The 12,476-nt window shown below is 40.1% G+C and overlaps 1 protein-coding gene across 1 annotated transcript in view; it reads right to left on the minus strand.

The window, feature by feature from the left end:
* Positions 1-11,554: 11,554 nt before the first annotated feature.
* LOC119417388 (galactose-specific lectin nattectin-like) overlaps positions 11,555-12,476 on the minus strand; it is a 4,033-nt gene continuing 3,111 nt past the window's right edge. Inside the window, exons 2-4 of the mRNA XM_037684591.1 lie at positions 12,113-12,247; positions 11,859-11,967; positions 11,555-11,640 (exon numbers count right to left, since the gene is read on the minus strand). Coding sequence (XP_037540519.1) covers positions 11,555-11,640; positions 11,859-11,967; positions 12,113-12,247 — 330 coding nt within the window. The remainder of the gene's footprint in view (positions 11,641-11,858; positions 11,968-12,112; positions 12,248-12,476) is intronic.

Consider the following 12,476-nt stretch of genomic DNA (forward strand, 5'->3'; position numbering starts at 1 on the left):
AGTTTTGTTTTGTGGTTCCTCAGTGTCTTTGCTTTTTTCTTTTTCAGGGACAAATGTGACATTTGTCGTCACCACCCAGTTAATGTCATGGCCGCAAGCTCAGGACTACTGCAGAGAACACTACACAGACCTGGCCAGTGTCCGGAGCGCGTCCGAAAACGAGAAGATAAGGACGGTGAAACCTGCAGGAGCAATTGTCTGGATCGGTCTTTACAAAAACACCTGGAAGTGGTCCAACGGACCCCTGTATGTATTTCGTTATTGGGCAAGGACACCATTAGGAGGGATGTACAAATGCATGGCAGATAACTTTTGGTACCCTGGTTATTGGGTGGACTGTCTGTGTGACTTGAAGAAACCCTTCATCTGTCACCATGGTAAGTCCTGACTCAGGGTTTTAGGTTTGTCTTTGTTTGTTGAGACTTTTCCAGTCCTGGACTGAGCAACAGGCTCCTGTGGATGTCAGAGTCTGAAACTAATTTTGAATGCAGCAAAAACACCAAGATAAAGTGAAGTGGGACTCAGACATCCATCCATCCAGCCATTCATCCATCCATTAGCTTCCACTTGTTCTGGACTCAGGTCTCATGGCCAGCATCTTGAGCAGGGAGGTCCAGACATCTCTCTCCACAGCCACCTCTTCTGGGAGGACTCCAAGGGGTTCCCAGGCCAACCGAGAGACCCAGGGAGCATCCTTACCAGAGTTCATGACCAGAGGTGAGGGGAGAAACGTGGACCGACCAGTAAACAGAGTTTTGTCTTATAGCTCAGCTCGTATTCACCACAATGGACCGGCACAGAGTCCACAATATTGCAAATGCTGCACCAATCTGGGGACTAAGACATTTCATTTCTAAACCTACTGGGTTTGTTTCCACAGTGGAAGACATAGGATGGACTCATTGATAGTTCCGGTTGTCAGCTGGACAGGTTTCTTGTAAGAGTTGCTGCGTTTATGTCACCGGACACTAAGAAGGACGGATGTCTCTTTGTGGACAAACACGTTTTTCTGTCTTGGTAGCAAATTTTCTGTTGTTCCATAGGTCTCACCATTTTATGTGAAATCCAGTGACACAACTATAAAAAGAGGTTGTTGTTGTTTTTTATAAACTAGAAAAATTGCATTTCCTGTGAAAATGCAGTGTAAATGCTTATTGCTGAAGAACTTGCTGAAAAACAGCTGAAATGAGCTAAAAATAGCTGAAATGTAGCTGACATGGAAGGACAAGCCTAAATTAGCAGAAGAACGTAGAAAGAACACATATCTGCTGAATTAGGTTTAAATCAGCAGAAATTAGCACAGAAACTAGAAATGAGCTAAAAAGCTGAAATTAGCAACAAAAAAAATTAGCTGAAAAGTAGCTGCAAAGGCAGATAGAAGCTTAAGCCAGAAGGAAGTGGAACGAGCTGAAATGAGCTTAAAAATGTGGAATTAGCTGAAAATGCTAAATTTAGCACAAAACAGCTAAAATGTAGCTGAAATAGCAGAAAAAGCTGAAACTAGCATAAAAAATTGAAGGGAGCATAACAAGCTGAAATTAGTAGAAAGAAGTTAATTAGGCTGAAAATATCAGAAATTACCACAAAAAAAATGAATTTGTCTGAAAACAACTGAAATTAGCTAAAAATGCATTGAAAGGAGTCAGCTGAGGAGGTTCATCTGATCAGGACGCCGCCCGTTAGAGGTTTTCTGGGCACGTCCCACTGAGAGGAGGCCCAAATTATATTTTCTCTCTGGTCTGGGAACATCTCGGGGTCCCCCAGGAGGAGCTGGAGAGGGAGGTCTGGGTTTCTCTCCTGGACCTGTTTCTTCTGACCATGAATAAGCAGCAGCAGAAGATGGAGTTGGAGCTTGTTCGTGTGGTACTTTCTCTCTGATTTACTGCCAGCCTGATGGTGCACAGGTTCACAGTCTTTGTTCTGAAGTGAAAGGTGGACACAAACGCTAACAGGACTGTAGACACGATGATTAGCATGGCTTCTGTTCTCTCTGGCTCTGTGTGTCAGGTGTTAAGTTAGTCCTTTGCCTCCTTTAGCCTTCATGGTACATGTATTAAATTAGTCTTTTGGTAATTTTGGAGAAGAGGCTGAACTGGAAGCTCGGGTCCGCACTGGCCAGGTCCCCTTAGGCAGCACAGAGCCACTGAGAATAAATGCTGAATGAATGTTTCAGTCTTTCTCCCTCCTTAGATGCATTAATGTGTCCTCCAGCTCTAATGTTAAACATCTTGGTGTTATTTTTGATCAGGACATGTCTTTTATCCCCCACATTAAAAACGTTACTAGAACCTCCTTCTTCCACCTGCGTAATATCACTAACATTAGAAACATCTGATCTAAAGATGATGCAGAAAAACTGGTCCATGCATTTGTCACGTCTAGACTGGACTATTGCAATGGTTTATTATCTGGGTGTCCAAATACTTCTTTAAAACGTCTTCAGTTGATCCAAAATGCTGCTGCCAGAGTCTTAACTGGAGTTACTGGGAGAGATCATATCTCTCCAGTTTTAGTTTCTCTCCACTGGCTCCCTGTCAAATCCAGAACTGAATTCAAAATCTTACTTCTAACCTACAAAGCTCTCAACAACCTAGCTCCATCTTATATTACAGATCTTATTGTTCCATATTTTCCTAACAGAGCAATTCACTCTCAGACTGCAGGTTTACTTGTGGTTCCTAGAGTTTCCAGAAGCAGAAAGTGAGGAAGATCTTTCAGTTCTCAGGCTCCTCTCTTGTGGAACCAACTTCCAGTTTCTGTCCGTGAGGCTGACACATTGTCCAGTTTTAAGACTTTCCTTCTTGATAAATCCTATAGTTGGGGTTGGCTTGGGTTTCCTGAATTATCCCTTAGTTATGCTGCTATAGGCTTAGACTGCTGGAGGACAAACTGACCATGTCCTCTCTCTGCTGCTTTCTTTAATTGCTCTACTCCACCTGTTTGTAATTATTTCTATCTTAACATGTTTTTGTCTTTCCTTCTATAGAAACCACACCTGGACTATAGAAACCACACCTGGACTATAGAAACCACACCTGGATGTGTCATTCTGTGTTTGTCTCTCCTTCCTGTCCTCTCAAACCCAGCCAGGTGACGCAGATGGCCACTCGTCCTGAGCCTGGTTCTGCTGGAGGTTTATTCTTGTTAAAAGGGAGTTTTTCTTTCCACTGTCTCCTTTGTGCTTGCTCAGGATGAGAGACTGAGACAAAGTGAAGATTCAACACAGTCTGCTGCTTCCTTACATGGAGAACTTTTACTAATTGTCTTTATAATGTATGTGAATGTTTCTGTTCAGAGTCCTGAGATGACTTCTGTTGTGACTTGGAGCTACAGAAATGAACTGAATTGAACTGATGTAAGACAAAGTGGGAATATTTGATCATTATCAACAGGAATGCTCCATTTGAGCCCTTCAGCTTGTCCATCAAACAAAATGAAAACCTGTTTTTCTTCCTGCTTCCGGCTGAGCATGCACACAGAAATCTTACAGCTAATAAATGTTATTTTGTTTTTAAAGATCCTGTGCCTTTTTCTAAGCACACTGTGAGACTGAAGCTGGTGAAGAGCTCGCCTCTGGATCTGACTGACCCTGCAGCTCTGCAAAACCTCCTGACCAAGGTAAATCCCTTTGTGAGGGAGGTCCAGTTGTGGTCACTGTGCTCAGAGGTGAGAGAAGCAGGCATTAAGACGTCAGGAGCAAACAGGAAGGTGTAGAGTCTGAACACTTGGTTGTCTTGCAGGACCGGAGCTCAAAGTTTGCTAACAGAATCTGGGGGTAAGACCATGGAACCAGGAGACAGGTCTGCACAGAGAGACCAGGTCCAGGCTGTAGGGGAAGCTGGATCAAGTTAAGTAGCTGAACAATCAGAACTATTCAGGGGCTATTGGTTTAGTCACCATTGCAACTCAACACTCTAATGATGAACTGAAGTCAGCCAGGGCCTTAAGAAGGGTAGAGTAAGTGCTATGTGTTGTCATCACTGTGTGTTCCCATACAATTATGAAATTACTTCTCTGCATTTAACCCATCACACTTGAGATACACACAAGTGGAGCAGTGGACAGCTATGCAAGCACCCAGGGAGCAATTAGGGATTAGGTGTCTTGCTCAGGGACACCACGGCATGTGGGCATGGTGGGGAGTCGAAGTGTAACTTTCTGGTCCCAAGTCGGCTGCCCTACCTCTACACCAACTTGGCCACACAGAGTAGATGAGGTGATTGGAACCACCTATGGAGGATCTTCTTCCTGGCAGTCCCTGCAAATAATAAAATGCCCAGCAGAGGGAGCTCATACCACAGATCCTAACAGTGCCTCCCTCTCAACGGTCACATCTTGTCGATCTCATCCATTTCTCAGGGTGTCCTCTGTAGAAGGACAAGATAAGATCTTGTTCTATGATAAAGCATCTTGCATCATCAAGAATGAACTTGCTTGAGATTCATATAATCAATATGATTATTAGGGTCTAAAACAGTTAAGTCAGGTCCTCTGGACGTTCAAAAAAACACAAAAAAAATTTGTAGAAACATTTCATCTTTCCTTCTTCAGTCAAGGCCTTAGGATCTTGTCTTTTTTTCTCCACAAAAACAAATTCTGTACCCAAAGACAAAGAAAGTGGACAGCCAAACAATGCCTGAAGTTAAAGAACCCTCAATATATTGCTTCATAGTCTGTCCAGACCAGAGCTCTTATAGAGCCTGCTAGAAGGTAAAGAACACCAAATAGCAAGTCCATGGTACAATCATATGGCCCATGGGCAGAAGAGACAAGGCTCTGGATTTACTGAACACTGCAGATAAATCTTGGTACTTTTTGGGAACATTGGATAAGTTTATTTCTTTTTGTGTCTCAGGTTTTGAAGAAGGAACTGGTAGAGTGGTGTTTAAACATTTGGCCAGACAAAAATTACTCCCAATTGTCAACCCTGTTCCCCTTCCAATTAATAACAGGATTATGTTTTACCCAGGGGTAATCCTGGATCAGAAGTGAGGAGGATGATGAAAAAGAAATCAGGAACTCACCTTCCTCGTGATGGTTACCCGATATGACCAGGTGGATCTTATCGGCCTTGCGAGTTATGGCAGGTAAGTCATGTCCAGACAGAGCAGAAACGTTCACCTGTTGTGCTAAAGGAGTTGTGGGTATCATCAACTGTCCAACTAAAGTCTCACTGATGAGGCTATGTTCTGCACATGAGTTGATTAAAACCTGAATAGGGAGATTTGTTTTATTAAAACAGATGCACGAAGCAAAAAGTGAGGGCTGGTGAAAAAAGAAGACGTACCTACCAAAATCCCTGGATTTGATGATGGGCTCGTCCTTTGGATCATAATGGGCAAGAAACTACCTGTAGATAGTGTCCATAATTACCACAGTATAAACATTCAGTGGCATTATACAGCACTGGTGCTCCTGGGGTGTTCAGCAAGCTTGTCCTAACTGCATTCTGGTTCAGTTAGGGCTGTGGTGATTCTGCTCTCTGTCGATTGTCAATCTGAAAACCAATTCAAAGGCTTTGTCAAGATCTTTGGGATCTTCTCGGGAGGCTAAATGATTCTTAACAGAGTCAGAAAGAGAGTTAATAAACAATGTTTTGATTAATGAACCATTCCGTCCAGTCTCCTCTGCAGCGACGAGGAAGTGAATGGAATGATCCACCACAGAGTTTGTACCAAGTATTAAGTTGGCAGCATCTTTCTCATGAAGAGGGTAGTCAAAAGCTCTCCTACAGTCTGAGAGAAAAGGATCAAATGTTAATTGTCTTATAGGCCGTGAGTGTAGATAAGCTTCGGACCATCTCAGAGCTCTGTTCTTCTGGGAACTGACAGAAAAGAAGATCTTAAAGCAGTCAGAAGAGCATGTCTTAGGAGCTTGACCAAAAGCTAAGACACACTGAAGAGCATATCCAGCACAATGATTAGTTTCCATTAAATGGATCAGGGTGAGGAACTTGTAAATCCTTCATCTCTGTCAGACTGACTGGGCTGAGTTCAGGAGCTGGTAGTAGTGGTGTCAAAGAGGCAAAACTGCAGGATTGGGATTAATGTTATTAAAATGAGATTGGATTGTCACTTACATACCTCTAAGACCTTGCATGTGTTGGGCCATTGTTTCCTGTTGTTTCTAAAGCTTGCAGGGGGCTGTCTCATGTCGGCTTGTATCTTCTTGTTGCAGAGATACTGCATTTTGGTCTTTCTGTGGTTTTTTCATTCAACCTTTATTTCTACAGGTCGGTCACATGGAGTCACGAGGACTCATTTACAAGAGAGACCTGATTTAATCAAAGAATGAGGTACAGACAACAATAGATAATCATAAAATGAAAAGTAAATCAAAGAAATTATATAAAAAAACGAAACAAAAACAGCTACATTATAAAGCGATATAAAATACCAAAAACAGGAATCCATTCTGTGTCCGATGAGTCCTGGTTTAGTTTGCCTTTGGTTGGAGCATTCTGCCAATACTGGTTTGTTTAAACTCTGCTGGAAACCAGAACTGAACACAGAGGACCAGGAGACAAGAGTAAAAAAGGAAATTAGTTCAATTGCAGGTTTTGGCCAAAAGGCAGAGGACTGGGAGATCTGCAAGAAGCACAGCTGGTGAGTATATGATTTCTTAAAGTCTTGATTCAATCCTTAATTAGATAATAGGATGTTACCCTTACTTTGGTTTTCAGGTCTTAGTCTTCGAGGGAGATTCCGAGGGTATGATCCCGATCATACAGATCCTAACAGATCCTAACAGATCCTAACAGATGTCCAATTTTCTTTGTGTTTTCAGCTGCAGCAGAAGATGAAGGACCAGGGAGTGACAGCAGACCTCAAACTGAGCTGGAACAAGCAGCCGAACGGAAACATCTTCTTCCAGGACAAGAAAAAACAGAAATAAGAAGAGACACGCAGATTAAAAGGCGGGGACTGAGCTTAAAATAGATTAGAGTTTAAACTAAAATGATGTGCCGGTAATAAAGGAGCAGCATAAAAAGAGACAATGTTGATAAACTTCAACAAATCACCAAATAAAAATGAGTTCTGGAGTTGTTTTTATTGTATCAAATGAGAGTGAAGTTCTGACTTTTATCATCATAAAATAATCCCAGATTAAAGTGTGTCCAGTTCCACACTGATGAACGATTACAACAGTGTCCGGACTTCATCTCTGGACTTTGTGTCTGTTTAGTTTGAGTTCGTTTGACTTGACTCAACAACCTGTTCTCATCTGGTTCTTCACAGTCTGAATTATGTACAGAATAACTTTAAACATGTGTTTTCGTTTTGAACGTTGTTCACTTTCATAATTATTACAAAACTATTGCAGTTTATTCTGTCTTATTGTATTCTGTGCTTACTTGTTAGAAGGAAAATAATAATTTTATCATCCTAACATGATAAACCGGCTCAAACATCTTGTTGGTAAATAGAGGAACTCAGGAAGAAAGTGATGAAATCTGATCTGTGCGAGTGACACGTGTCTGAGTTCACATCAAATTATCTGAGGAAAACAAATAAAACAGAAAATATCAAACGACTTTTACAAAAGAAAGTTTCTGCAGCAGGAAATGAAACCACTTACACACAATGTTTGATTCATTAGGTTTGTTTTATGAAATAAAACATTTACATTAAAGAGTTTAATCTCAGTTACTGATTTAAAGATTTCAATGTATTTTAACTTTGTGACTCGGTAAAACAGCTGCAGTCGATGTTGTCTGCGACCTTTGACCTCTGAGTTATTGCAAACACAAAAATCAGCTTCTTTCACGTCACAAAACTCTTTGTCCTCTTTTTCTTTTTCCTCTGGAGCTTTGATTTGAGGACAGATGCACTTTAAGTTGTGCGCTGCACATTTGGGGACCCATTAACTGGAAAATAAAAACAAACGTGTTTGCAAATATGACTGCACAGTAAAATTTAAGCTGTAGCGAAAATCTAAAAGTGGCGTCAAAAGAAAAACAAGTTCTGTATTTTTCAGATTATAAGGCGCGTTAAGAGAAACGAGGTCATTGTGACAGATTTTTGAGCGCAGCGTATCACATAAAATCAGTTCAAGGTCAGTGAGCACAACCAGAATTAATGCACAGGGCACTCTGGATTATTTATTTATTATTATTATTTTATTTTATTCATCCATTTAAAATAAACAAAACAAATTCATCAAAAAGAAAAAAACATTGAATGAAAAAGGAGCAGATAGAAGAAATAAATTATTATAATATCTGCCCCTTATTAAAAAAATATAAAATAACTAGAAACAAACAACAACTTGGGATTGACCAATGTCCAAAGTGAAAACAAACAATATTAGATATCATGGCACCATACTTTCCCAACAATTTTAACTTAATCATTTTTTAAAACATATAAATTGTTTTATAAATGTTTATGGTGATATCAAGTCAGTTCCACATCGTGTTCCCTGAACTCAGCTCCTTCAGACCAGTTCTAACTGGAGGTTTTACAAACGTTTCCACTCCCTTAAGGTTATAAAGACTCTTTTTAACACATTTTTATTTAATATTTGGGGTAATATTTTTATGAGTTTTATACACGACTTGTAAAATATTATATTCAAACAAATCATACAATGTTTATAATTTCAATTGATGAAATAATATATTTGTTGAGTGACCATAGCACTTCCTACTAATAATTATTTTAGCTCTTTTTTGTAAAATAAAAATAGGATTTGTAATTGTTTTGCATGTTTTTCCCCAAACTTCAATACAGCAGATTAAATATGGAACAATAATTATACAATATATACAAAGCTTTGTCGTTCAAAAACTATTTTACTTTATACAGTAATGCAACTGATTTTATTTTTATTCTTAAGTCATTTACATGAGATTTCCACGTCAGCTTCTCATCAATAACGACGCCCCCAAATTTTATTTCATTAAATTTATGAATTTCAATACTGTCAATCTTAAATGGGACTTGGATGATTATAATTATATTATTAGATTATAAAGCTCACTGTCGATTTTTGAAAAAAATAAATAAATTAAGTGCACCTTATAGTCCAAAAAATAGGTATGTTTAAGAAAGTTTGTAGTCCCTCGCTATTTCAGGATTCATTTATTGTGGACTCGCTCTATCACGGTTTTTCAAAATAAGATTGGACATGACACGTAATTGGCTGATGGATGAGCCGCACGATCAGCATGGATCTTTTATTTAAAATAAATTATTTTAACTATTTAGCACCTGCTGCACATCTGTGCAGCCTAGAGCTGCAGAAAAAAAACCTTACTGCTGCAGCTGATCGGCTGTTCATGCAGAGCAGCGAAGTGGGCGTGGCCAAGAGCGCTTGCAGGTAGCAAAGAGTAGAAGAGGCAGGGAGCTGAAGTCATGACATTCTGTCTCTTTTAGAGCGTTTAGAGTTTAGAAACATTGTTTAGAATATTGCAAGTGTGTGGAAAGGGTATATATATATATATATATACATATATATAGGCTTAAGACTTTCCTTGTTGATAAATCCTATAGTTAGGTTTGGCTTGTTATGCTGTCTTTAGTTCAGACTACTAGAGGACAAATTGACTTCATTTCCTTGAATTGTTAAAAGTGTTTAGTTTTCATTTGACAGTATTTCTATCGTAATGTTTTCTATCTCTTCCAACACCCTGGAGTAAAGTTTCCCAGGGAGGGTGAAGCAGCTTAGTGTGTTTTTGTATCAGAGTTAGAAAAATTAGGAAGAGTTATTCATTTTGTTCTGTTACTTGAAGATCATTATGATTGAAATAATTGTTTGACAAAAGGGGCAGATATAATAAGATTTTTTCTACTTTCTGCTGCCTTTCATTTGAAATATTTTGTATATTTTTATATAGTTTATGGAATTGTTTTGTATGTTTAAAATGAATAAACTTTATACCAATACCAATTATACCAACATTTCACTCATGTCTGCACCTGGGCTGTCTAGAACTTAATTGCTGGTTGTGAGGGATTCACACCCCCCCCCCCCCCCTCACTAACAGGTGCTGCTTGGACTTTCCTAAAAGAACTTAAGGCATAAATGTATGTTTTTGTTTGTATTTGGGAAAAGGCTTAAACCTGGTGATCTAGTTATTAATTTAACTTGGAGGTTTTGTTGTTCTAATCATTCGCTCCTTCTCGTTGAGGTCACCGGGTCATGTGTTGCCATGGAAGTGTGCCCATGAGCAATGCTGACAAGGAACTGGTGTTTTCAATCAGCCTCACTGGAAAAAGCCACACTTACTGAGAGGGAGGGACATGTTTTGGATTCTGGTTGGGTTTAGGTTGTTGTTCAGCTTTAAATTGTTTAAATTAAATTATTATTTAAGTTATTGTTTTAAAACATTTGTTTTCTCTAGAGATCTAATTTAGTTAAGTGTGTGTTATTTTCCTATAGAAAATGTAAATGTTGGCTCCACCCCCTCCTTATTAGAAATGGTACAGGCTACTGGTTTAAAAGCTGGCTGTGTGGGGCTCTGGTTCTTGTGGTGGTTGATGTTAAACCGTCTTTCTGGGGTGAAACTGGAAGATCCAAGTTTCTGAAAAAGTAGATACTGTTAAAAAATATCATAGCTCTGCAACGTTTGGAGTTTATATCCTCATGCATGTTTGGAGTCTACTTATTTAATTCTTTTTGGTGTGTTTTTCTTGCTGCCCGGGTCGTTTTTAAGCCTGAAAGGTTTTGACGCTGCCCTTGAGCCTTACACTGGAATTTTTACATCTTGTGTGATTCCTTGTGTTTGTTCCTTTGTACTGAAACTCTGGCACAACAATTTCCTGTGGGATCAATAAAGTTCTGTCTCGTCTTAATCCCATGATGGTTGGAACAAACTCTCCGGTCCCCGTTTTTAAAAGTGGAGCACCACCCCGGTCTGCCACTGCACAGGCGTTGTCCATGTCCTCCATGAGACACTGAAGACATGTGTCCACCAGGACAGCCCCACAACATCCAGAGCCTTCATCGTCTCAAGGCGAATCTCATCCACCCTGTCACTGAGCAGTTTTATGACACTTTATTTGGATAAAATATCTTCTGTTCGTCTTAATTACTGAAAGAAACCACTCGAGGACATGAGAAGGTATTTACCCAGTTTTTACTTACAAGAACAGACGGTCACAACACGCGTACACAGATGTACAAAAGTTACATGCTTGGAGCCCGGTCACGAGAGTCTGCACCGGACAGTGTGCGAGAATTGTTTTTATATGCTTATATAGGCTCAGAGTCAGGCCCTGATGACCTCGGCCCCCCAGCTGTACATGCAGGCTCCTCTCTGAGAGGGAAAAGAACTCACGCACATGGTTCAACGTTCATTTAACATTAGTTAGTGATAAATATCCAAAAACCTTGACCAAAACTTCCCTGACCGTTTTCAAAGCTTATTCGACTCAACACAAACGTCATAACTTTTACTCTCACATTACAAGATTTATCAAATTAAAAGATAAGAACAGCTGAGGATTTATTTATAGAAGTGATGGAGCTGACATCGGATTGTCTTCGTAAGTTCGTCCTCCGGCAGAGACGTCCTCGAGGCTGGACACCAGTAGGATGGTCCCGTCACATTTTAACAGGACATGCACATTTGGAGGCTTTTGGCGCAGACGTAGGGTCGCTTCTTGCTACACTTGATATTATTAACATAATCACGTTCTGTAAGCAAAAAACACAAACAAGATCAACCCCAATAAAGTCACATGGTTCTGACTATTTCATTTATGTAAATCAGTGAAAATGTGAAAAATGAGGATTGTTTATCATTTAAAAAGGGTTGTTTGTTTGGGATCCACCAAGAGACTCGATGCGTTTAGTTTATCCATAGTTGTTTTTTGTCATTGAACTTAAGCAAAGGACAGTTTCATGATTAGTACCCTCATAGTTGATCTCCATACAGTTCCTGTGCTTGCCGTGGTTTGGTGTCCCGCTGCCCCAGTTACCGTAGCTGAACTCGGAGCCATCGGACCACAACCACACTCCCTTCTGATGGACACAAAGGTTATAAAAGTTTATTCTAAGAACATTAATCTGGATTGTTAAAAACACTTTAAAATGAAACTTTTATTATTTGCCGTTTGAACCTGTCAATGAGCCATTTAATGGAGTTTTGTCACGTTTTCAAACTCACATGTGCTGTGTCAGAGCCTCCGACCCAGGAACTGGTGTCATACCCCATCACGGTCTTGATAAACCCTCTGATGGTGTCGTATTCAGCTTTCGAGTGGTAGGACGCCAGATTTCCTCCGTTTTTGACGCAGTCGAGCTGACGAGTGACATGAGGGACAAGAAGAGAGGGAGTGGAACAAAAAGTGTCAAATGTCTCTGAACGGGGCGTTTTGTCAGAACTGGGTGTAAGGATAGAAACACTGATTGATCAACAGACAGACAGATGTTCCTTGCAGCTGTCGGGTACCTCAGCGTAGGCCCACTTTCGATGATGAGATACAAACAGGAAGCAGCGTTTATCCACTTCAGTCCAGCCGTTAGGGCAG

This window comes from Nematolebias whitei, chromosome 11 (assembly GCF_014905685.2).
Source record: "Nematolebias whitei isolate Nwh7 chromosome 11, NemWhi1, whole genome shotgun sequence".
NCBI classification, from domain to species: Eukaryota; Metazoa; Chordata; class Actinopteri; order Cyprinodontiformes; family Rivulidae; genus Nematolebias; species Nematolebias whitei.